Below are 25,903 nucleotides of genomic sequence, written 5' to 3' on the forward strand. Positions count from 1 at the left end.
ACTATACAACAGGGAGGTCCTAGTTAGTTAGTACTATACAACAGGGAGGTCAAGTTAGTTAGTACTATACAACGGATGACACACAGAGAGACAAGTGCACCCAATCCTAAATCAACCCCTAGTCCCGACTTGTCTAGATCAGAATGCAGTGTTTCCCCTATATTCATTCCCATAGACTTCTAGTCATGCAGTGTTTCCCCTATATTCATTCCCATAGACTTCTAGTCATGCAGTGTTTCCCCTATATTCATTCCCATAGACTTCTAGTCATGCAGTGTTTCCCCTATATTCATTCCCATAGACTTCTAGTCATGCAGTGTTTCCCCTATATTCATTCCCATAGACTTCTAGTCATGCAGTGTTTCCCCTATATTCATTCCCATAGACTTCTAGTCATGCAGTGTTTCCCCTATATTCATTCCCATAGACTTCTAGTCATGCAGTGTTTCCCCTATATTCATTCCCATAGACTTCTAGTCATGCAGTGTTTCCCCTATATTCATTCCCATAGACTTCTAGTCATGCAGTGTTTCCCCTATATTCATTCCCATAGACTTCTAGTCATGCAGTGTTTCCCCTATATTCATTCCCATAGACTTCTAGTCATGCAGTGTTTCCCCTATATTCATTCCCATAGACTTCTAGTCATGCAGTGTTTCCCCTATATTCATTCCCATAGACTTCCAGTCAGTCATTGCGCTAACGACTCCCATCTATGGGAAACACTGAATGTATTGGATAGATATAGCAATATGGTAGTAGCTCCACCATATTGCTTAGCCCTATACTTTCTTCACAAGTAGGGAGTGTAGTCTAGGGGTTAGGGTTTGATTTGGGACTGGATTAAAGCAGCTGTAACACATGGATGGGCCCCAAACCCTGGAATACTAAACACTGGTAATGTATATGGGTTTTGATCCGGCTGTTCTCCTGTAAATTACACAAACAAAACCCACTTCAATTCAGACAATATTTTTCAAGACATCCCTTTTATCTGGGTTGGTTTGTGTGAAGGATTTGGACAGAACACCTAGGTATTCAGACGGTCAGCTAGCGGCAGGAGGTTAGAACCCCTAGGCATTTTGACGGTCAGCTAGCTGCAGGAAGTTAGAACCCCTAGGCATTCTGACGGTCAGCTAGCTGCAGGAGGTTAGAACACCTAGGCATTCTGACGGTCAGCTAACACCTAGGCATTCTGACGGTCAGCTAGCTGCAGGAGGTTAGAACGGTCGGTAGTTCCAGAAACTAGAGAAGACGGAAATCTAGAAGGAGGAGGAGAAGGAGGAAAATCCAGTTAATGTGTCACAGTAAGCCAATATAATAAAAGCTTTATAATATAGATCACAAAAGAAGTGCCTTGGCTTTGTGTTGTACATAAGCTGTCAGTTTGATGGTTTTCTGGGATATACGCCACAACTTCTGCTTCTCAGTCGATTTCAAATCAAATGTATTTATAAAGCCCTCCGTACATCAGCTGATATCTCAAAGTGCTGTACAGAAACCCAGCCTAAAACCCCATACAGCAAGCAATGCAGGTGTAGAAGCACGATTTAGACTCTTGTTTCCAATGAGCACCTTTTCATACCATTTAGACATTTTTCACAGAAGCAAAACAGCTCTCCCTGTCTTCTCTTTTCTGAGTCTGACATTAGTTTACGGACACACTTGAACAAGGTGAATCATCTACTTCATACCAACTGACCCACAGCCTGGATCTATGCCAATACCCGCAGCTACTCATTCACTTCAGTGTATTCTGTGGACCAATGGGAGTGCTGGAAAAAAAGTGTCCTGCTGCCCACAGACATCACCCACCTTGTCCTTGAGCTGCTGACAGAGCTGCAGTGAGATGGTGAAGAAGATCAGGGTGTTGTTGAGCCAGGGGACAACACACTCCACCTTGTGAACCTGGCTCACCTCAAACTTAGCATTGTTCAGCTCGCTGGGGGAGACAGCAGGGAAAGAGGTCGACAACAATAAAACGACAACAAGAAAGCAGTTGGATGTATTGGAAATGGCACTGTATGTGTTAAACAAGTTGGGAACTGTGTGTGTGAAAGTATTCAGAAATGAGAGGACCCAGGGTCGACCCAACAAGCATAATTTACTATGCAGCTGACTAGTGACAAAAAAAATCTATTTAAAAAAAAAAAACGGTAGTTAGTATTGTTAGAGACACACGGATATCTTCACATCAACAAGATGTGAAACGTACGTGAAAAGATACTGTGTGTACTGACCCCCGGACAGCCCATCTGAAGTGTTAGTGACCGACATAACGTGAAGCGTTATACCAAGCAGAACTTACAACATGGCTCCGGGTTGTGTAACACGGAGCTCCCAGATGGCTTGAAGTTCTGTTGAAACACCACAGCTAGGCAAACTGATGCATCTTCACAATACCACATGTGATTACAGAACTAACAGCTGTGAAAGTTGTCTCAGGGCTGGATTCGATCCGCAGACTGTATCTGCGTGTGAGTGTGTACCTTGGTGGTGTTGGGCTGCATTGCGTGCAGCTGGTAGACAGTCAGACACAGCTTACTCAGGTTGATATAGAAGTTCACCATCACATCGCCTGGCATTGGAGGAGTGAACATTTTCTAGAGAGAGAAGAAGAGAAGGGGAGAGAGAGAGAAGAAAGAGAAGAAAGGGGAGAGAGAAAGAAGAAGAGAAGGGGGAGAGAGAGAACGAGAGAGAGAGAAGAAGAGAAGGGGAGAGAGAGAAGAGAAGAAAGGGGAGAGAGAAAGAAGAAGAGAAGGGGGAGAGAGAGAACGAGAGAGAGAGAAGAAGAGAAGGGGAGAGAGAGAAGAGAAGAAAGGGGAGAGAGAGAAAGAATAAGAGAAGGGGAGAGAGAGAGAGAGAGAGAGAGAGAGAAGAAGAGAAGAATGGGGAGAGAGAGAACGAGAGAGTCATTGATGTAAATTGCATACAGTAGACGGCGAGACCAGTTTCTCTGCTATGACCTATAACCTATGACAGACTCACCATGAGGCCGCTGGTGGCCAGCTCCGGCAGGGTCATGGCTGCCGGAGTGGTGAGGCGGTTACGAGCCCTGGTCAGCTGGAGCATCACCGCGTCCATCAGCTACAACAACGACATCATCAACCACAGTAATCAACTGGGAACAAATACAACCGGAGACATATAGAGGAAATGCTCTGGTGAAGAGATGCACTCTGGGATGGAAATGTTGTTCTAGGTAATGAACGGGTACATGGTGGAGCAAAGTTGAAGTCTAATGGTGCGTAGTGTAGTGTAGTCTAATGGTGCGTAGTGTAGTCTAGTCTAATGGTGCGTAGTGTAGTCTAGTCTAATGTTGCGTAGTGTAGTCTAGTCTAGTCTAATGTTGCGTAGTGTAGTCTAGTCTAGTCTAATGTTGCGTAGTGTAGTCTAGTCTAATGTTGCGTAGTGTAGTCTAGTCTAATGTTGCGTAGTGTAGTCTAGTCTAATGTGTGGCGTGTAGTCTAGTCTAATGTGTGGCGTGTAGTCTAGTCTAATGTGTGGCGTGTAGTCTAGTCTAATGTGTGGCGTGTAGTCTAGTCTAATGGCGTGGCGTGTAGTGTAGTCTAATGGCGTGGCGTGTAGTGTAGTCTAATGGCGTGTAGTCTAATGTGTAGTCTAGTCTAATGGCGTGTAGTCTAGTCTAATGGCGTGTAGTCTAGTCTAATGGCGTGTAGTCTAGTCTAATGGCGTGTAGTCTAGTCTAATGGCGTGTAGTCTAGTCTAATGGCGTGTAGTCTAGTCTAATGGCGTGTAGTCTAGTCTAATGGCGTGTAGTCTAGTCTAATGGCGTGTAGTCTAGTCTAATGGCGTGTAGTCTAGTCTAATGGCGTGTAGTCTAGTCTAATGGCGTGTAGTCTAGTCTAATGGCGTGTAGTCTAGTCTAATGGCGTGTAGTCTAGTCTAATGGCGTGTAGTCTAGTCTAATGGCGTGTAGTCTAGTCTAATGGCGTGTAGTCTAGTCTAATGGCGTGTAGTCTAGTCTAATGGCGTGTAGTCTAGTCTAATGGCGTGTAGTCTAGTCTAATGGCGTGTAGTCTAGTCTAATGGCGTGTAGTCTAGTCTAATGGCGTGTAGTCTAGTCTAATGGCGTGTAGTCTAGTCTAATGGCGTGTAGTCTAGTCTAATGGCGTGTAGTCTAGTCTAATGGCGTGTAGTCTAGTCTAATGGCGTGTAGTCTAGTCTAATGGCGTGTAGTCTAGTCTAATGGCGTGTAGTCTAGTCTAATGGCGTGTAGTCTAGTCTAATGGCGTGTAGTCTAGTCTAATGGCGTGTAGTCTAGTCTAATGGCGTGTAGTCTAGTCTAATGGCGTGTAGTCTAGTCTAATGGCGTGTAGTCTAGTCTAATGGCGTGTAGTCTAGTCTAATGGCGTGTAGTCTAGTCTAATGGCGTGTAGTCTAGTCTAATGGCGTGTAGTCTAGTCTAATGGCGTGTAGTCTAGTCTAATGATGTGTAGTCTAATGGTGTGTAGTGTAGACAAATTATGTGTAGACTAATGATGTGTAGTCTAATGGTGTGTAGTGTAGTCTAATGGTGTGTAGTGTAGTCTAATGGTGTGTAGTGTAGTCTAATGGTGTGTAGTGTAGACTAATGGTGTGTAGTCTAATGTTGTGTAGTGTAGACAAATTATGTGTAGACTAATGATGTGTAGTCTAATGGTGTGTAGTGTAGTCTAATGGTGTGTAGTGTAGTCTAATGGTGTGTAGTGTAGACTAATGGTGTGTAGTCTAATGTTGTGTAGTGTAGTCTAATGACGTGTAGTCTAATGGCGTGTCGTGTAGTCTAATGGCGTGTCGTGTAGACTAATGGCGTGTCGTGTAGACTAATGGCGTGTCGTGTAGACTAATGGCGTGTCGTGTAGACTAATGGCGTGTCGTGTAGACTAATGGCGTGTCGTGTAGACTAATGGCGTGTCGTGTAGACTAATGGCGTGTCGTGTAGACTAATGGCGTGTCGTGTAGACTAATGGCGTGTCGTGTAGACTAATGGCGTGTCGTGTAGACTAATGGCGTGTCGTGTAGACTAATGGCGTGTCGTGTAGACTAATGGCGTGTCGTGTAGACTAATGGCGTGTCGTGTAGACTAATGGCGTGTCGTGTAGACTAATGGCGTGTCGTGTAGACTAATGGCGTGTCGTGTAGACTAATGGCGTGTCGTGTAGACTAATGGAGTGTCGTGTAGACTAATGGCGTGTCGTGTAGACTAATGGCGTGTCGTGTAGACTAATGGCGTGTCGTGTAGACTAATGGCGTGTCGTGTCGACTAATGGCGTGTCGTGTCGTCTAATGGCGTGTCGTGTCGTCTAATGGCGTGTCGTGTCGTCTAATGGCGTGTAGTGTCGTCTAATGGCGTGTAGTGTCGTCTAATGGCGTGTAGTGTCGTCTAATGGCGTGTCGTGTAGACTAATGATGTGTAGACTAATGGTGTGTAGTGTAGTCTAATGGCGTGTAGTCTAATGGCGTGTAGTGTAGTCTAATGGCGTGTAGTGTAGACTAATGGTATGTAGTGTAGACTAATGGTGTGTAGTGTAGACTAATGGTATGTAGTGTAGACTAATGGTATGTAGTGTAGACTAATGGTGTGTAGTCTAATGGCGTTTAGTCTAATGGCGTGTAGTGTGGTCTAATGGCGTGTAGTGTAGTCTAATGGCGTTTAGTCTAATGGCGTGTAGTGTAGTCTAATGGCGTGTAGTGTAGTCTAATGGCGTGTCGTGTAGACTAATGGCGTGTCGTGTAGACTAATGGCGTGTAGTGTAGACTAGTGACGTGTAGTGTAGACTAGTGACGTGTAGTGTAGACCAGTGACGTGTAGTGTAGACCAATGATGTGTAGTGTAGACTAATGATGTGTAGACTAATGTGTAGACTAATGATGTGTAATGTAGAATAATGTGTAGACTAATGATGTGTAGTGTAGTCTAATGGCGTGTCGTGTAGTCTAATGGCGTGTCGTGTCGTCTAATGGCGTGTCGTGTCGTCTAATGGCGTGTCGTGTCGTCTAATGGCGTGTCGTGTCGTCTAATGACGTGTCGTCTAATGACGTGTCGTGTCGTCTAATGACGTGTCGTGTCGTCTAATGGCGTGTCGTGTCGTCTAATGGCGTGTCGTGTCGTCTAATGGCGTGTCGTGTCGTCTAATGACGTGTCGTGTCGTCTAATGACGTGTAGTGTCGTCTAATGACGTGTAGTGTCGTCTAATGATGTGTAGTGTTGACATAGAAAATAGAGGAAAACCACTTCCCTGATAGCTCTGCTATATCTGTTAGCTCCGCTATGACACAGAAAGCGGTTTATTTCTGACAGTAATTATCAGAGTTTTCCCTGGTGGAAACGAACCTCATTACCCTCGGCCCCAGTCTTAAAGTGGTAGCTGTGTGTGTGTTCCTACCTTGTTGACCTCGGCCCCAGTCTTAAAGTGGTAGCTGTGTGTGTGTTCCTACCTTGTTGACCTCGGCCCCAGTCTTAAAGTGGTAGCTGTGTGTGTGTTCCTACCTTGTTGACCTCGGCCCCAGTCTTAAAGTGGTAGCTGTGTGTGTGTTCCTACCTTGTTGACCTCGGCCCCAGTCTTAAAGTGGTAGCTGTGTGTGTGTTCCTACCTTGTTGACCTCGGCCCCAGTCTTAAAGTGGTAGCTGTGTGTGTGTTCCTACCTTGTTGACCTCGGCCCCAGTCTTAAAGTGGTAGCTCTCATCTCTACCACTCAGCAGCTGCAGAGCCTGATTCACATGGTTCCTAGCATCCTGGATCTGAGGGAGAGACGAGGACAGAGTCAGTATTATTAGATCTGAGACAGGGACAGAGTCAGTATTATTAGATCTGAGGGAGAGACAGGGACAGAGTCAGTATTATTAGATCTGAGACAGGGACAGAGTCAGTATTATTAGATCTGAGACAGGGACAGAGTCAGTATTATTAGATCTGAGACAGGGACAGAGTCAGTATTATTAGATCTGAGGGAGAGACGGGGACAGAGTCAGTATTATTAGATCTGAGGGAGAGACGGGGACAGAGTCAGTATTATTAGATCTGAGACGGGGACAGAGTCAGTATTATTAGATCTGAGGGAGAGACGGGGACAGAGTCAGTATTATTAGATCTGAGACGGGGACAGAGTCAGTATTATTAGATCTGAGACGGGGACAGAGTCAGTATTATTAGATCTGAGACGGGGACAGAGTCAGTATTATTAGATCTGAGACGGGGACAGAGTCAGTATTATTAGATCTGAGACAGGGACAGAGTCAGTATTATTAGATCTGAGACAGGGACAGAGTCAGTATTATTAGATCTGAGACAGGGACAGAGTCAGTATTATTAGATCTGAGACAGGGACAGAGTCAGTATTATTAGATCTGAGACAGGGACAGAGTCAGTATTATTAGATCTGAGACAGGGACAGAGTCAGTGTTATTAGATCTGAGACAGGGACAGAGTCAGTATTATTAGATCTGAGACAGGGACAGAGTCAGTATTATTAGATCTGAGACAGGGACAGAGTCAGTGTTATTAGATCTGAGACAGGGACAGAGTCAGTATTATTAGATCTGAGACAGGGACAGAGTCAGTATTATTAGATCTGAGGGAGAGACAGGGTCAGTATTATTAGATCTGAGGGAGAGACAGGGACAGAGTCAGTATTATTAGATCTGAGACAGGGACAGAGTCAGTATTATTAGATCTGAGACAGGGACAGAGTCAGTATTATTAGATCTGAGGGAGAGACGGGGACAGAGTCAGTATTATTAGATCTGAGGGAGAGACGGGGACAGAGTCAGTATTATTAGATCTGAGACAGGGACAGAGTCAGTATTATTAGATCTGAGACAGGGACAGAGTCAGTATTATTAGATCTGAGACAGGGACAGAGTCAGTATTATTAGATCTGAGACAGGGACAGAGTCAGTATTATTAGATCTGAGACAGGGACAGAGTCAGTATTATTAGATCTGAGACAGGGACAGAGTCAGTATTATTAGATCTGAGACAGAGACAGGGACAGAGTCAGTATTATTAGATCTGAGACAGGGACAGAGTCAGTATTATTAGATCTGAGACAGGGACAGAGTCAGTATTATTAGATCTGAGACAGGGACAGAGTCAGTATTATTAGATCTGAGACAGGGACAGAGTCAGTATTATTAGATCTGAGACAGGGACAGAGTCAGTATTATTAGATCTGAGACAGGGACAGAGTCAGTATTATTAGATCTGAGACAGGGACAGAGTCAGTATTATTAGATCTGAGGGAGAGACGGGGACAGAGTCAGTATTATTAGATCTGAGGGAGAGACGGGGACAGAGTCAGTATTATTAGATCTGAGACAGGGACAGAGTCAGTATTATTAGATCTGAGACAGGGACAGAGTCAGTATTATTAGATCTGAGACAGGGACAGAGTCAGTATTATTAGATCTGAGACAGGGACAGAGTCAGTATTATTAGATCTGAGACAGGGACAGAGTCAGTATTATTAGATCTGAGACAGGGACAGAGTCAGTATTATTAGATCTGAGGGAGAGACGGGGACAGAGTCAGTATTATTAGATCTGAGACAGGGACAGAGTCAGTATTATTAGATCTGAGGGATAGACAGGGACAGAGTCAGTATTATTAGATCTGAGGGAGAGACAGGGACAGAGTCAGTATTATTAGATCTGAGGGAGAGACAGGGACAGAGTCAGTATTATTAGATCTGAGACGAGGACAGAGTCAGTATTATTAGATCTGAGACAGGGACAGAGTCAGTATTATTAGATCTGAGACAGAGACAGGGACAGAGTCAGTATTATTAGATCTGAGACAGGGACAGAGTCAGTATTATTAGATCTGAGACAGGGACAGAGTCAGTATTATTAGATCTGAGACAGGGACAGAGTCAGTATTATTAGATCTGAGACAGGGACAGAGTCAGTATTATTAGATCTGAGACAGGGACAGAGTCAGTATTATTAGATCTGAGACAGGGACAGAGTCAGTATTATTAGATCTGAGACAGGGACAGAGTCAGTATTATTTGATCTGAGACAGGGACAGAGTCAGTATTATTTGATCTGAGACAGGGACAGAGTCAGTATTATTAGATCTGAGACAGGGACAGAGTCAGTATTATTAGATCTGAGGGAGAGACAGAGTCAGTATTGTTAGATCTGAGACAGGGACAGAGTCAGTATTATTAGATCTGAGGGAGAGACAGGGACAGAGTCAGTATTATTAGATCTGAGACAGGGACAGAGTCAGTGTTATTAGATCTGAGACGAGGACAGAGTCAGTATTATTAGATCTGAGGGAGAGACAGGGACAGAGTCAGTATTATTAGATCTGAGATGAGGACAGAGTCAGTATTATTAGATCTGAGACGAGGACAGAGTCAGTGTTATTAGATCTGAGGGAGAGACAGGGACAGAGTCAGTATTATTAGATCTGAGGGAGAGACAGGGACAGAGTCAGTATTATTAGATCTGAGACGAGGACAGAGTCAGTATTATTAGATCTGAGGGAGAGACAGGGACAGAGTCAGTGTTATTAGATCTGAGACAGGGACAGAGTCAGTATTATTAGATCTGAGGGAGAGACAGGGACAGAGTCAGTATTATTAGATCTGAGACAGGGACAGAGTCAGTATTATTAGATCTGAGACAGGGACAGAGTCAGTATTGTTAGATCTGAGACAGGGACAGAGTCAGTATTATTAGATCTGAGACAGGGACAGAGTCAGTATTATTAGATCTGAGACAGGGACAGAGTCAGTATTATTAGATCTGAGACAGGGACAGAGTCAGTATTATTAGATCTGAGACAGGGACAGAGTCAGTATTATTAGATCTGAGACAGGGACAGAGTCAGTATTATTAGATCTGAGACAGGGACAGAGTCAGTATTATTAGATCTGAGGGAGAGACAGGGACAGAGTCAGTATTATTAGATCTGAGGGAGAGACAGGGACAGAGTCAGTATTATTAGATCTGAGACGAGGACAGAGTCAGTATTATTAGATCTGAGACAGGGACAGAGTCAGTATTATTAGATCTGAGACAGGGACAGAGTCAGTATTATTAGATCTGAGACAGGGACAGAGTCAGTATTATTAGATCTGAGATGAGGACAGAGTCAGTGTTATTAGATCTGAGACGAGGACAGAGTCAGTATTATTAGATCTGAGGGAGAGACAGGGACAGAGTCAGTGTTATTAGATCTGAGACAGGGACAGAGTCAGTATTATTAGATCTGAGACAGGGACAGAGTCAGTATTATTAGATCTGAGACGAGGACAGAGTCAGTGTTATTAGATCTGAGACGAGGACAGAGTCAGTATTATTAGATCTGAGGGAGAGACAGGGACAGAGTCAGTGTTATTAGATCTGAGGGAGAGACGGGGACAGAGTCAGTATTATTAGATCTGAGACAGGGACAGAGTCAGTATTATTAGATCTGAGACAGGGACAGAGTCAGTATTATTAGATCTGAGACAGGGACAGAGTCAGTATTATTAGATCTGAGACAGGGACAGAGTCAGTATTATTAGATCTGAGACAGGGACAGAGTCAGTATTATTAGATCTGAGGGAGAGACAGGGACAGAGTCAGTATTATTAGATCTGAGGGAGAGACGAGGACAGAGTCAGTATTATTAGATCTGAGACGGGGACAGAGTCAGTATTATTAGATCTGAGACAGGGACAGAGTCAGTATTATTAGATCTGAGGGAGAGACAGAGTCAGTATTATTAGATCTGAGACAGGGACAGAGTCAGTATTATTAGATCTGAGACAGGGACAGAGTCAGTATTATTAGATCTGAGACAGGGACAGAGTCAGTATTATTAGATCTGAGACAGGGACAGAGTCAGTATTATTAGATCTGAGACAGGGACAGAGTCAGTATTATTAGATCTGAGACAGGGACAGAGTCAGTATTATTAGATCTGAGACAGGGACAGAGTCAGTATTATTAGATCTGAGAGAGAGACAGGGACAGAGTCAGTATTATTAGATCTGAGACGGGGACAGAGTCAGTATTATTAGATCTGAGACAGGGACAGAGTCAGTATTATTAGATCTGAGACAGGGACAGAGTCAGTATTATTAGATCTGAGACAGGGACAGAGTCAGTATTATTAGATCTGAGACAGGGACAGAGTCAGTATTATTAGATCTGAGACAGGGACAGAGTCAGTATTATTAGATCTGAGAGAGAGACAGGGACAGAGTCAGTATTATTAGATCTGAGAGAGAGACAGGGACAGAGTCAGTATTATTAGATCTGAGACGGGGACAGAGTCAGTATTATTAGATCTGAGACAGGGACAGAGTCAGTATTATTAGATCTGAGGGAGAGACAGGGACAGAGTCAGTATTATTAGATCTGAGACAGGGACAGAGTCAGTATTATTAGATCTGAGACAGGGACAGAGTCAGTATTATTAGATCTGAGACGGGGACAGAGTCAGTATTATTAGATCTGAGACGGGGACAGAGTCAGTATTATTAGATCTGAGACAGGGACAGAGTCAGTATTATTAGATCTGAGACAGGGACAGAGTCAGTATTATTAGATCTGAGACAGGGACAGAGTCAGTATTATTAGATCTGAGACAGGGACAGAGTCAGTATTATTAGATCTGAGACAGGGACAGAGTCAGTATTATTAGATCTGAGACAGGGACAGAGTCAGTATTATTAGATCTGAGACAGGGACAGAGTCAGTATTATTAGATCTGAGACAGGGACAGAGTCAGTATTATTAGATCTGAGAGAGAGACAGGGACAGAGTCAGTATTATTAGATCTGAGACGGGGACAGAGTCAGTATTATTAGATCTGAGACAGGGACAGAGTCAGTATTATTAGATCTGAGACAGGGACAGAGTCAGTATTATTAGATCTGAGACAGGGACAGAGTCAGTATTATTAGATCTGAGACGAGGACAGAGTCAGTATTATTAGATCTGAGACAGAGACAGGGACAGAGTCAGTATTATTAGATCTGAGACAGGGACAGAGTCAGTATTATTAGATCTGAGACAGGGACAGAGTCAGTATTATTAGATCTGAGACAGGGACAGAGTCAGTATTATTAGATCTGAGGGAGAGACGGGGACAGAGTCAGTATTATTAGATCTGAGGGAGAGACGGGGACAGAGTCAGTATTATTAGATCTGAGACAGGGACAGAGTCAGTATTATTAGATCTGAGACAGGGACAGAGTCAGTATTATTAGATCTGAGACAGGGACAGAGTCAGTATTATTAGATCTGAGACAGGGACAGAGTCAGTATTATTAGATCTGAGGGAGAGACGGGGACAGAGTCAGTATTATTAGATCTGAGACAGGGACAGAGTCAGTATTATTAGATCTGAGGGATAGACAGGGACAGAGTCAGTATTATTAGATCTGAGGGAGAGACAGGGACAGAGTCAGTATTATTAGATCTGAGGGAGAGACAGGGACAGAGTCAGTATTATTAGATCTGAGACGAGGACAGAGTCAGTATTATTAGATCTGAGACAGGGACAGAGTCAGTATTATTAGATCTGAGACAGAGACAGGGACAGAGTCAGTATTATTAGATCTGAGACAGGGACAGAGTCAGTATTATTAGATCTGAGACAGGGACAGAGTCAGTATTATTAGATCTGAGACAGGGACAGAGTCAGTATTATTAGATCTGAGACAGGGACAGAGTCAGTATTATTAGATCTGAGACAGGGACAGAGTCAGTATTATTAGATCTGAGACAGGGACAGAGTCAGTATTATTAGATCTGAGACAGGGACAGAGTCAGTATTATTTGATCTGAGACAGGGACAGAGTCAGTATTATTTGATCTGAGACAGGGACAGAGTCAGTATTATTAGATCTGAGACAGGGACAGAGTCAGTATTATTAGATCTGAGGGAGAGACAGAGTCAGTATTGTTAGATCTGAGACAGGGACAGAGTCAGTATTATTAGATCTGAGGGAGAGACAGGGACAGAGTCAGTATTATTAGATCTGAGACAGGGACAGAGTCAGTGTTATTAGATCTGAGACGAGGACAGAGTCAGTATTATTAGATCTGAGGGAGAGACAGGGACAGAGTCAGTATTATTAGATCTGAGATGAGGACAGAGTCAGTATTATTAGATCTGAGACGAGGACAGAGTCAGTGTTATTAGATCTGAGGGAGAGACAGGGACAGAGTCAGTATTATTAGATCTGAGGGAGAGACAGGGACAGAGTCAGTATTATTAGATCTGAGATGAGGACAGAGTCAGTATTATTAGATCTGAGACGAGGACAGAGTCAGTGTTATTAGATCTGAGGGAGAGACAGGGACAGAGTCAGTGTTATTAGATCTGAGACAGGGACAGAGTCAGTATTATTAGATCTGAGGGAGAGACAGGGACAGAGTCAGTATTATTAGATCTGAGACAGGGACAGAGTCAGTATTATTAGATCTGAGACAGGGACAGAGTCAGTATTGTTAGATCTGAGACAGGGACAGAGTCAGTATTATTAGATCTGAGACAGGGACAGAGTCAGTATTATTAGATCTGAGACAGGGACAGAGTCAGTATTATTAGATCTGAGACAGGGACAGAGTCAGTATTATTAGATCTGAGACAGGGACAGAGTCAGTATTATTAGATCTGAGACAGGGACAGAGTCAGTATTATTAGATCTGAGACAGGGACAGAGTCAGTATTATTAGATCTGAGGGAGAGACAGGGACAGAGTCAGTATTATTAGATCTGAGGGAGAGACAGGGACAGAGTCAGTATTATTAGATCTGAGACGAGGACAGAGTCAGTATTATTAGATCTGAGACAGGGACAGAGTCAGTATTATTAGATCTGAGACAGGGACAGAGTCAGTATTATTAGATCTGAGACAGGGACAGAGTCAGTATTATTAGATCTGAGACGGGGACAGAGTCAGTATTATTAGATCTGAGGGAGAGACGGGGACAGAGTCAGTATTATTAGATCTGAGGGAGAGACGAGGACAGAGTCAGTATTATTAGATCTGAGACAGGGACAGAGTCAGTATTATTAGATCTGAGACAGGGACAGAGTCAGTATTATTAGATCTGAGACAGGGACAGAGTCAGTATTATTAGATCTGAGACAGGGACAGAGTCAGTATTATTAGATCTGAGGGAGAGACAGGGACAGAGTCAGTATTATTAGATCTGAGGGAGAGACAGGGACAGAGTCAGTATTATTAGATCTGAGACGAGGACAGAGTCAGTATTATTAGATCTGAGACAGGGACAGAGTCAGTATTATTAGATCTGAGGGAGAGACAGGGACAGAGTCAGTATTATTAGATCTGAGACGAGGACAGAGTCAGTATTATTAGATCTGAGACAGGGACAGAGTCAGTATTATTAGATCTGAGACAGGGACAGAGTCAGTATTATTAGATCTGAGACAGGGACAGAGTCAGTATTATTAGATCTGAGACAGGGACAGAGTCAGTATTATTAGATCTGAGACGAGGACAGAGTCAGTATTATTAGATCTGAGGGAGAGACAGGGACAGAGTCAGTATTATTAGATCTGAGATGAGGACAGAGTCAGTGTTATTAGATCTGAGACGAGGACAGAGTCAGTATTATTAGATCTGAGGGAGAGACAGGGACAGAGTCAGTGTTATTAGATCTGAGACAGGGACAGAGTCAGTATTATTAGATCTGAGACAGGGACAGAGTCAGTATTATTAGATCTGAGACGAGGACAGAGTCAGTGTTATTAGATCTGAGACGAGGACAGAGTCAGTATTATTAGATCTGAGGGAGAGACAGGGACAGAGTCAGTGTTATTAGATCTGAGGGAGAGACGGGGACAGAGTCAGTATTATTAGATCTGAGACAGGGACAGAGTCAGTATTATTAGATCTGAGACAGGGACAGAGTCAGTATTATTAGATCTGAGACAGGGACAGAGTCAGTATTATTAGATCTGAGACAGGGACAGAGTCAGTATTATTAGATCTGAGACAGGGACAGAGTCAGTATTATTAGATCTGAGACAGGGACAGAGTCAGTATTATTAGATCTGAGACAGGGACAGAGTCAGTATTATTAGATCTGAGGGAGAGACAGGGACAGAGTCAGTATTATTAGATCTGAGACAGGGACAGAGTCAGTATTATTAGATCTGAGACAGGGACAGAGTCAGTATTATTAGATCTGAGACGGGGACAGAGTCAGTATTATTAGATCTGAGACAGGGACAGAGTCAGTATTATTAGATCTGAGACAGGGACAGAGTCAGTATTATTAGATCTGAGACAGGGACAGAGTCAGTATTATTAGATCTGAGACGGGGACAGAGTCAGTATTATTAGATCTGAGACAGGGACAGAGTCAGTATTATTAGATCTGAGACAGGGACAGAGTCAGTATTATTAGATCTGAGACAGGGACAGAGTCAGTATTATTAGATCTGAGACAGGGACAGAGTCAGTATTATTAGATCTGAGACGGGGACAGAGTCAGTATTATTAGATCTGAGACAGGGACAGAGTCAGTATTATTAGATCTGAGACAGGGACAGAGTCAGTATTATTAGATCTGAGACAGGGACAGAGTCAGTATTATTAGATCTGAGACGGGGACAGAGTCAGTATTATTAGATCTGAGACAGGGACAGAGTCAGTGTTATTAGATCTGAGACAGAGACAGAGTCAGTGTTATTAGATCTGAGACAGAGACAGAGTCAGTATTATTAGATCTGAGACAGAGACAGAGTCAGTATTATTAGATCTGAGACGAGGACAGAGTCAGTATTATTAGATCTGAGGGAGAGACAGGGACAGAGTCAGTATTATTAGATCTGAGACAGGGACAGAGTCAGTATTATTAGATCTGAGACAGGGACAGAGTCAGTATTATTAGATCTGAGACAGGGACAGAGTCAGTATTATTAGATCTGAGACAGGGACAGAGTCAGTATTATTAGATCTGAGACAGGGACAGAGTCAGTATTGTTAGATCTGAGACAGGGACAGAGTCAGTATTATTAGATCTGAGACAGGGACAGAGTCAGTATTATTACATCTGAGGGAGAGACAGGGACAGAGTCAGTATTATTAGATCTGAGACAGGGACAGAGTCAGTATTATTAGATCTGAGACAGGGACAGAGTCAGTATTGTTAGATCTGAGACAGGGACAGAGTCAGTATTATTAGATCTGAGACAGGGACAGAGTCAGTATTGTTAGATCTGAGACAGGGACAGAGTCAGTATTGTTAGATCTGAGGGAGAGACAGGGACAGAGTCAGTATTATTAGATCTGAGACAGGGACAGAGTCAGTATTGTTAGATCTGAGACAGGGACAGAGTCAGTATTATTAGATCTGAGACAGGGACAGAGTCAGTATTATTACATCTGAGGGAGAGACAGGGACAGAGTCAGTATTATTAGATCTGAGACAGGGACAGAGTCAGTATTATTAGATCTGAGGGAGAGACAGGGACAGAGTCAGTATTATTAGATCTGAGGGAGAGACAGGGACAGAGTCAGTATTATTAGATCTGAGACAGGGACAGAGTCAGTATTATTAGATCTGAGACAGGGACAGAGTCAGTATTATTAGATCTGAGGGAGAGACAGAGTCAGTATTATTAGATCTGAGGGAGAGACGAGTCAGTATTATTAGATCTGAGGGAGAGACGAGGACAGAGTCAGTATTATTAGATCTGAGGGAGAGACAGAGTCAGTATTATTAGATCTGAGGGAGAGACGAGGACAGAGTCAGTATTGTTAGATCTGAGGGAGAGACAGGAATTTAGGAATGTGGCCAGGTTGGGTATTTAGCCATGACACCAGGGTGTACACCCCTACTATGGGATTTTGAATGACCACAGAGAGTCAGGACACCCATTTTAAACGTCCCATCTGAAAGACGGCACCCGACGCAGGGCCAAGTCCCCAAATGTAATCAAGGTTTGAAATGATGAATGGTTTTTGTCTAATATTATATCTGTTGAGGCTTCTTGCGGTCAATTCGCAGTCTATAAATATTGGTTTTATTTTGTTCTGACTCCCGACCATCCTCTCAAGAAAAAGTTGTGACTGAATCTAGTTGATGGTTCTTGGTTTAGAGGTTGCAACAAAGGCATTTCACTGTACTTGTGCACATGACATTACAACTTGAAACCACACACACACACATACACACACACACACTCACCTGTTGTAATTTCCAGTGCTTATCATCCCTGAATGTGAAATGCATCACTTGGTTGCTTTTGGCAGTTTTCAGATTGATGTCCTTCCAAGACAAAGCAATCAAACACATTACAGACAGAACCTGACATTGTGACATGTTCTCTGTACTAAAACACATTACAGACAGAACCTGACATTGTGACATGTTCTCTACTAAAACACATTACAGACAGAACCTGACATTGTGACATGTTCTCTGTACTAAAACACATTACAGACAGAACCTGACATTGTGACATGTTCTCTACTAAAACACATTACAGACAGAACCTGACATTGTGACATGTTCTCTACTAAAACACGTTACAGACAGAACCTGACATTGTGACATGTTCTCTGTACTAAAACACATTACAGGCAGAACCTGACATTGTGACATGTTCTCTACTAAAACACATTACAGACAGAACCTGACATTGTGACATGTTCTCTACTAAAACACATTACAGACAGAACCTGACATTGTGACATGTTCTCTGTACTAAAACACATTACAGACAGAACCTGACATTGTGACATGTTCTCTGTACTAAAACACATTACAGACAGAACCTGACATTGTGACATGTTCTCTGTACTAAAACACATTACAGGCAGAACCTGACATTGTGACATGTTCTCTACTAAAACACATTACAGACAGAACCTGACATTGTGACATGTTCTCTGTACTAAAACACATTACAGACAGAACCTGACATTGTGACATGTTCTCTGTACTAAAACACATTACAGACAGAACCTGACATTGTGACATGTTCTCTGTACTAAAACACATTACAGACAGAACCTGACATTGTGACATGTTCTCTACTAAAACACAGTCAAACACTGCCGGTGAGAATGTTTACAGAGAACAGTCTAGAACCAGAGGAAGGAGACACTCACAGCTTGAGTCAGGGCTTCTCCCTGTAGAGTCAGTACTCCTTTCACCTGGTCCATGCTGTGAAGACAAGACAGCAGGACTCACAAGACTGTCATAACGCCACTGTGGAAGTCCCAGACAGAACCCTGTCCCCTACACACTACTGTTGACCTGAGTCCTGTCATAACGACACTGTGGAAGTCCCAGACAGAACCCTGTCCCCTACACACTACTGTTGACCTGAGTCCTGTCATGACGACACTGTGGAAGTCCCAGACAGAACCCTGTCCCCTACACACTACTGTTGACCTGAGTCCTGTCATAATGACACTGTGGAAGTCCCAGACAGAACCCTGTCCCCTACACACTACTGTTGACCTGAGTCCTGTCATAATGACACTGTGGAAGTCCCAGACAGAACCCTGTCCCCTACACACTACTGTTGACCTGAGTCCTGTCATAACGACACTGTGGAAGTCCCAGACAGAACCCTGTCCCCTACACACTACTGTTGACCTGAGTCCTGTCATAACGACACTGTGGAAGTCCCAGACAGAACCCTGTCCCCTACACACTACTGTTGACCTGAGTCCTGTCATAACGACACTGTGGAAGTCCCATACAGAACCCTGTCCCCTACACACTACTGTTGACCTGAGTCCTGTCATAACGACACTGTGGAAGTCCCAGACAGAACCCTGTCCCCTACACACTACTGTTGACCTGAGTCCTGTCATAATGACACTGTGGAAGTCCCAGACAGAACCCTGTCCCCTACACACTACTGTTGACCTGAGTCCTGTCATAACGACACTGTGGAAGTCCCAGACAGAACCCTGTCCCCTACACACTACTGTTGACCTGAGTCCTGTCATAATGACACTGTGGAAGTCCCAGACAGAACCCTGTCCCCTACACACTACTGTTGACCTGAGTCCTGTCATAATGACACTGTGGAAGTCCCAGACAGAACCCTGTCCCCTACACACTACTGTTGACCTGAGTCCTGTCATAATGACACTGTGGAAGTCCCAGACAGAACCCTGTCCCCTACACACTACTGTTGACCTGAGTCCTGTCATAATGACACTGTGGAAGTCCCAGACAGAACCCTGTCCCCTACACACTACTGTTGACCTGAGTCCTGTCATAACGACACTGTGGAAGTCCCAGACAGAACCCTGTCCCCTACACACTACTGTTGACCTGAGTCCTGTCATAATGACACTGTGGAAGTCCCAGACAGAACCCTGTCCCCTACACACTACTGTTGACCTGAGTCCTGTCATAATGACTCTGTGGAAGTCCCAGACAGAACCCTGTCCCCTACACACTACTGTTGACCTGAGTCCTGTCATAATGACACTGTGGAAGTCCCAGACAGAACCCTGTCCCCTACACACTACTGTTGACCTGAGTCCTGTCATAATGACACTGTGGAAGTCCCAGACAGAACCCTGTCCCCTACACACTACTGTTGACCTGAGTCCTGTCATAATGTCACCTTGTCATAGACTCACGTCCCGGCAGATTAGAAACGTGTTGTTGATGGTGTCTGTAAACAGAAGGCTGTGTAATGTATAAACAAGCCCTCCACTATAACAAACTGTTAACAGACGGAGTTTTTCCTCCACCAAGACACATACAGTACGTACAGCCATGGACCTGAAGCACACACACACACACACACACACACACACACACACACGTTGGGACTGGCTTCTAAACTTTAAATAGGTGCAACAAGGCAGCCTAACCACTAGGCTACCTGCTCTAACCACTAGGCTACCTGCTCTAACCACTAGGCTACCTGCTCTAACCACTAGGCTACCTGCTCTAACCACTAGGCTACCTGCTCTAACCACTAGGCTACCTGCTCTAACCACTAGGCTACCTGCTCTAACCACTAGGCTACCTGCTCTAACCACTAGGCTACCTGCTCTAACCACTAGGCTACCTGCTCTAACCACTAGGCTACCTGTTGCCCCCAGAAGGAAAGGTAAAGACCATAATCCGACATGCGTTTCTAATCTGTCATGTGTTAACAACAGGTCTTCGTTAGGCTGGACTAGACAGGGTTTCTTATAATCTACATAATATTCATGTTTTCTGTCTTACATAGCAATACAACAGACTATGAATCAAGGAGACACATTTTATGTTTTTTTTAAATGGCTAATAAAAGAATCAGAAGTCACTAACTCAACCAATCAAATCACCCAACTGATCAATTAACCAATCAAATCAACGAATGAATCCCTCCAAGTCTTACGTTGAGCTGCCCAGGATGAAGTTCTCCTGTTTCAGTTGGTTCTCCAGTCCTGGGGTGGGAATGGAGAACCTCCTGGATGCCTCCTGGTGACATAAACATAGAACACAATCGAGTTATATAGAACACAATCGAGTGATATAGAACACAATCGAGTTATATAGAACACAATCGAGTGATATAGAACACAATCGAGTTATACAGAACACAATCGAGTTATACAGAACACAATCTAGTTATACAGAACACAATCTAGTTATATAGAACACAATCGAGTTACAGTGGGGCAAAAAGTATTTAGTCAGCCACCAATTGTGCAAGTTCTCCCACTTAAAAATATGAGCGAGGCCTGTAATTTTCATCATAGGTACACTTCAACTATGACAGACAAAATGAGAAGAAAAAAAAAAATCCAGAAAATCACATTGTAGGATTTTTCATGAATTTATTTGCAAATTGTGATTTTCTGGATTTTTTCCCCTCATTTTGTCTGTCATAGTGTAAGTCTACCTATGATGAAAATTACAGGCCTCGCCATATTTTTAAGTGGGAGAACTTGCACAATTGGTGGCTGACTAAATACTTTTTTGCCCCACTGTATATAGTACACAATCGAGTTATATAGAACACAATCTACACTGAACAAGTAAAGTGTTGGTCCCATGTCTCATGAGCTGAGTTAAAATTGTGCTCAAACTTGTTTACATCCCTGATAGTGAGCATTTCTCCTTTGCCAAGACAATCCATCCACCTGACAGGTGTGGCATATCAAGAAGCTGATTAAACAGCATAACCATTACACAGGTGCACCTTGTGCTGGGGACAATAAAAGGCCACTAAAATGTGCAGTTGTGTCACACAACACAATGCCACAGATGTCTCCAGTTGAGGGAGTGTGCAATTGGCGTGCTGACTGCAGGAATGTCCACCAGATGTTGCCAGAAAAGTGAATGTTCATTTCTCTACTATAAGCCACCTCCAACCTCGTTTTAGAGCATTTGGCAGTGCGTCCAACCGGCCTCACAACCGCAGACCACGTGTATGGCGTTGTGTGGGCGAGCGGGTTGCTGATATCAACGTTGTGAACAGAGTGCCCCATGGTGACAGTGGGGTTATTATGGTATGGGCAGGCGTAAGCTACGGACAACAAACAACTGCATTTTAATCTATGGTAATTTGAATGCACAAAAATACCCTGACGAGATCCTGAGGCCCATTTTTTTTTGCAAGGTATGTGTGACCAACAGATGCATATCTGTATTCCCAGTCATGTGAAAGCCATAGATTAGGGCCTAATGAATATATTTCATTTGACTGATTTCCTCATATGAACTGTAACTCAGTCAAATCAATGAAATTGCTGCATGTTGCTTCAGTATAGTAAACCTGTACACAATCTAGTTACAGCACTGTAAATATCTCCATCAATAATTCAATAACATGTCTTGAGAAGCGCGAGTACAAATAGCAATCCACTCTGACAACAGTACGCCTAAACCAAACAACATTTGAAGAATTTAGTTACACCAACAACCTAGCCAAAGTTAAAAATGTCTTGGAATGCACTTGTTCTACATGGTTTATCCTTAGGTCATGATAATCTCCTCTTATAGGATCCTCCTCGATGGCTATGGGGTCAGTGGACCACAGCCAGGTCCAACCCAATATTGACAACTCAGCAGTGTTTAGACACCTCAGTGACAGTGTTGTGGTCGGAGCTCTTTGATCCCATGGAGCCAATACTTAGTTGTTGGGTGAGGTTGATCCTACAGTCGTGGCCAAAAGTTTTGAGAATGACACAAATATTAATTTCCACAAAGTTTGCTGCTTCAGTGACTTTAGATATTTTTTGTCAGATGTTACTATGGAATACTGAAGTATAATTACAAGCATTTCATAAGTGTCAAAGGCTTTTATTGACAATTGCATGAAGTTGATTGATGCAAAGAGTCAATATTTGCAGTGTTGACCCTTCTTTTTCAAGACCTCTGCAATTCACCCTGGCATGCTGTCAATTAACTTCTGGGCCACATCCTGACTGATGGCAGCCCATTCTTGCATAATTAATGCTTGCAGTTTGCCAGAATTTGTGGGTTTTTGGTTTGTCCACCCGCCACTTGACCACAAGTTCTCAATGGGATTAAGGTCTGGGGAGTTTCCTGGCCATGGACCCAAAATATTGATGTTTTGTTCCCGAGCCACTTAGTTATGGCAAGGTGCTCCATCATGCTGGAAAAGGCATTGTTCACCTCCAAACTGTTCCTGGATGGTTGTGAGAAGTCGCTCTCGTAGGATGTGTTGGTACCATTCTTTATTCATGGCTGTGTTCTTAGGCAAAATTGTGAGTGAGCCCAGTCCCTTGCCTGAGAAGCAACCCCACACATGAATGGTCTCAGGATGCTTTACTGTTGGCATGACACAGGACTGATGGTGGCGCTCACCTTGTCTTCTCTGGACAAGCTTTTTTCCAGATGCCCCAAACAATCAGAAAGGGGATTCATCAGAGAAAATGTCTTTACCCCAGTCCTCAGCAGTCCAATCCCTGTACCTTTTGCAGAATATCAGTCTGTCCCTGGAGAGAAGTGGCTTCTTTGCTGCCCTTCTTGACACAAGGCCATCCTCCAAAAGTCTTTGCCTCACTGTGCGTGCAGATGCACTCACACCTGCCTGCTGCCATTCCTGAGCAAGCTCTGTACTGGTGGTGCCCGATCCCACAGCTGAATAAACTTTAGGAGACGGTCCTGGCGCTTGCTGCACTTTCTTGGGCGCCCTGAAGTCTTCTTCACAACAATTGAACCGCTCTCCTTGAAGTTCTTGATGATCTGATAAATGGTTGATTTAAGTGCAATTTTACTGGCAGCAATATCCTTGCCTGTGAAGTCCATTTTGTGCAAATCAATGATGATGGCACATGTTTCCTTGCAGGTAACCATGGATGACAGAGGAAGAACAATGATTCCAAGCACCACCCTCCTTTTGAAGCTTCCAGTCTGTTATTCAAACTCAATCTGCATGACAGAGTGATCTCCAGCCTTGTCCTCATCAACACTCACACCTGTGTTAACAAGAGAATCACTGACATGATGTCAGCTGGTCCTTTTGTGGCAGGGCTGAAATGCAGTGGAAATGTTTTTGGGGGATTCAGTTCATTTGCATGACAAATAGGGAGTTTGCAATTAATTGCAATTCATCTGATCACTCTTCATAATATTCTGGAGTATATGCAACTTGCCATCATACAAACTGAGGCAGCAGACTTTGTGAAAATTAATATTTGTGTCATTCTCAAAACTTTTGGCCACAACTGTAGACGCTGATCGTGGATCAGTTTGGGATTTTCTCCCACTAACGGTAAGGTGAGGATAGGGAGAGAGGAAGCTGATCTTAGATCTGTACAAAAGAGAAACTTCACCCCAGAGCTAATATTTACCTTCAGTATATCCTGGAGCTGCTTCAAAACAGCATGGACCTCCTCTTTCAGCAACCAGTTAAACTCCTCCTCCTGAGGGGAAGGGAGGGAGGGAGCGAGAGAACAAGAGAGGGGTGGGGTGAAAGAGAGAGAGAGAGGAGACAAACAAGATAGTTATTGTGGTGGTCAGCAGAGATAAGGGTAGATAGGCTTATTCTGTTCTAGAATGATTACATTATCGTGGTTCCAATTAGAATTCCACTGGTGTTCTGAGAACGCTGTGGTTCTACTTCCCTGAATGCAGGAATCATAGAATTAGAGTGAATCATTCTAACGCTATGGTAGAAATGTCATCTGACAGGAAGCAACAGAGACATGTTGCTCTTGTGCCTGTGTATCTGCATACATACCAGTACCTTTAAGAGACCTGCTTCTGTATACTAGCCAGCTATATAGAAAGCCCTGCATATATCTTCTCTCACTGGGGAGTTCTTGGATGAAGCCCACCCTTGAGGACTGAATGTGACGCTTGACACCCATGGATCTATAGGTCGATCTGTGTACAGAAGGCTAGATATATGGGGTTGGCAGGGCAGCAGTGACCTCACCCATCGAGGGCTGTAAATGTGACAATCATTCAACGTGACTATTATGAGAACTTGGATCATACTGTACATCACGTTGTCATTGACAACCAGCAGAACAGATCTTGCCGACGCAAGGCAGCAGAGCAGTTTTATTCTTGGCACTGTCAGGCGCTACGGCATTGAGTGTACAAAACATTAAGGACGCCTTCCTAATATTGAGTCGTACAGGGATGCTGACTCCCATGTTGACTCCAATGCTTCCCACAGTTGTGTCCAGTTGGCTGGATGTCCTTTGGGTGGTGGATCATTCTTGATACACACAGGAAACACCCAGCAGCTTTGCAGTTATTGACTCAAACCGGTGCACCAGGCACCTATGGCACACATACACCATCCATCTCTCAAGTCGAAAAAGTCCTTATTAACCGGTCTCAGTCATCCCCTTCGTCGACACCGGTTGAAGAGGATTTAACAAGTGACAAGAGGTCATAGCTTTCACCTGGTCAGTCTATGTCATGGACACAGCAGGTGTCCTTAATGTCCCTTTTAAATCACGCAAGAGAAAATATACACTCATAATAACAATCAATAGTTGGCTAAGATAAATAGCTAGCTAGACGTCGGTGAATAACTAGCGAGCCAAGGTTAACCCATTTATGTTGTTAGCTAGCTTGTCATGATCCCGAACCTTCCAGTTTTGCTTACCAAAACAGCCCTCTCGGCTTGGCTTGGACCCGACATCTTTGGTAGTTCAGATAAAGATCTTTGAGGATTGAGCATTCCCGCAGGCAGACTGGTCCACCACGTATGTAAACCAGAAGGTCTTCAACCCGTCTTCTTCTAGGGTTGTGTTTACGTTCAGCAAGATAGTTTAGTCACACATTAACAATTAATCTTGGCCCCGCCCCCTAATCCCTTCTTTGGGAATGCACTTCCGGTTTGCGTCACATTAAAGCATTTTCCGCAGCGGCCAAGGAAAGCGGAAAAGAGAGTGGTTGGAGCAGGCAGTTTACTATACCTCAGTGAAAGGCAGCAGGCCCCTAAGCTTTCTCCCTCGGTCGACCTCAAAACACATCAGTACTGTTAAATCAAGTACCGATTGCAATCTATATCAACTGAATTAGATCTGTGTTCTCTTGTGAAAAAAAGATGTTCACTACTGTGTGTGCGCGCGTGCGTGAGAGTTTCATGATAACACAATTTAAATCAGGAGAGGATTTAATAAACTGCACAAAAAGCCTTGATGTTTCACATAAATATCCCAAATCCATACAGTTTCACCGTCCCTGCCTGGCCCTGCACAAAAAAAAGGGCCCAACAGTCATTTCAACATCACCTGTATAAGCCACAAAGACAATGTTTACACGAGATTAATTTAAAACAGCAAACACTGAACAGAACAATCTACAGTATTAATGAGACAGTGTTTCATATAGTACCCTATTCCCTATGTAGTGCACTACTTTATTCCAGGGTCCATAAGGTAGTGCACTACTTTAGACCACGGACCATAGGGTAATACACTACTTTAGATCAGGGTCCATAAGGTAGTGTACTAC

At 43.7% G+C, this 25,903-nt stretch overlaps 1 protein-coding gene across 1 annotated transcript; it reads right to left on the minus strand.

Moving 5' to 3' along the window:
• Positions 1–38: 38 nt before the first annotated feature.
• On the minus strand, positions 39–25,266 carry LOC135538318 (protein rogdi homolog). Its single transcript, XM_064964232.1, is given in 12 exon segments — positions 39–1,262; positions 1,816–1,942; positions 2,309–2,324; positions 2,327–2,357; positions 2,490–2,603; positions 2,989–3,087; positions 6,650–6,745; positions 17,177–17,257; positions 18,103–18,157; positions 20,352–20,434; positions 23,779–23,850; positions 25,050–25,266. Coding segments are annotated over 12 exon segments (891 nt in total). The 5' UTR covers positions 25,125–25,266; the 3' UTR covers positions 39–1,220.
• Positions 25,267–25,903: the final 637 nt, after the last annotated feature.

Source organism: Oncorhynchus masou, unplaced genomic scaffold (genome assembly GCF_036934945.1).
Source record: "Oncorhynchus masou masou isolate Uvic2021 unplaced genomic scaffold, UVic_Omas_1.1 unplaced_scaffold_941, whole genome shotgun sequence".
NCBI classification, from domain to species: domain Eukaryota; kingdom Metazoa; phylum Chordata; class Actinopteri; order Salmoniformes; family Salmonidae; genus Oncorhynchus; species Oncorhynchus masou.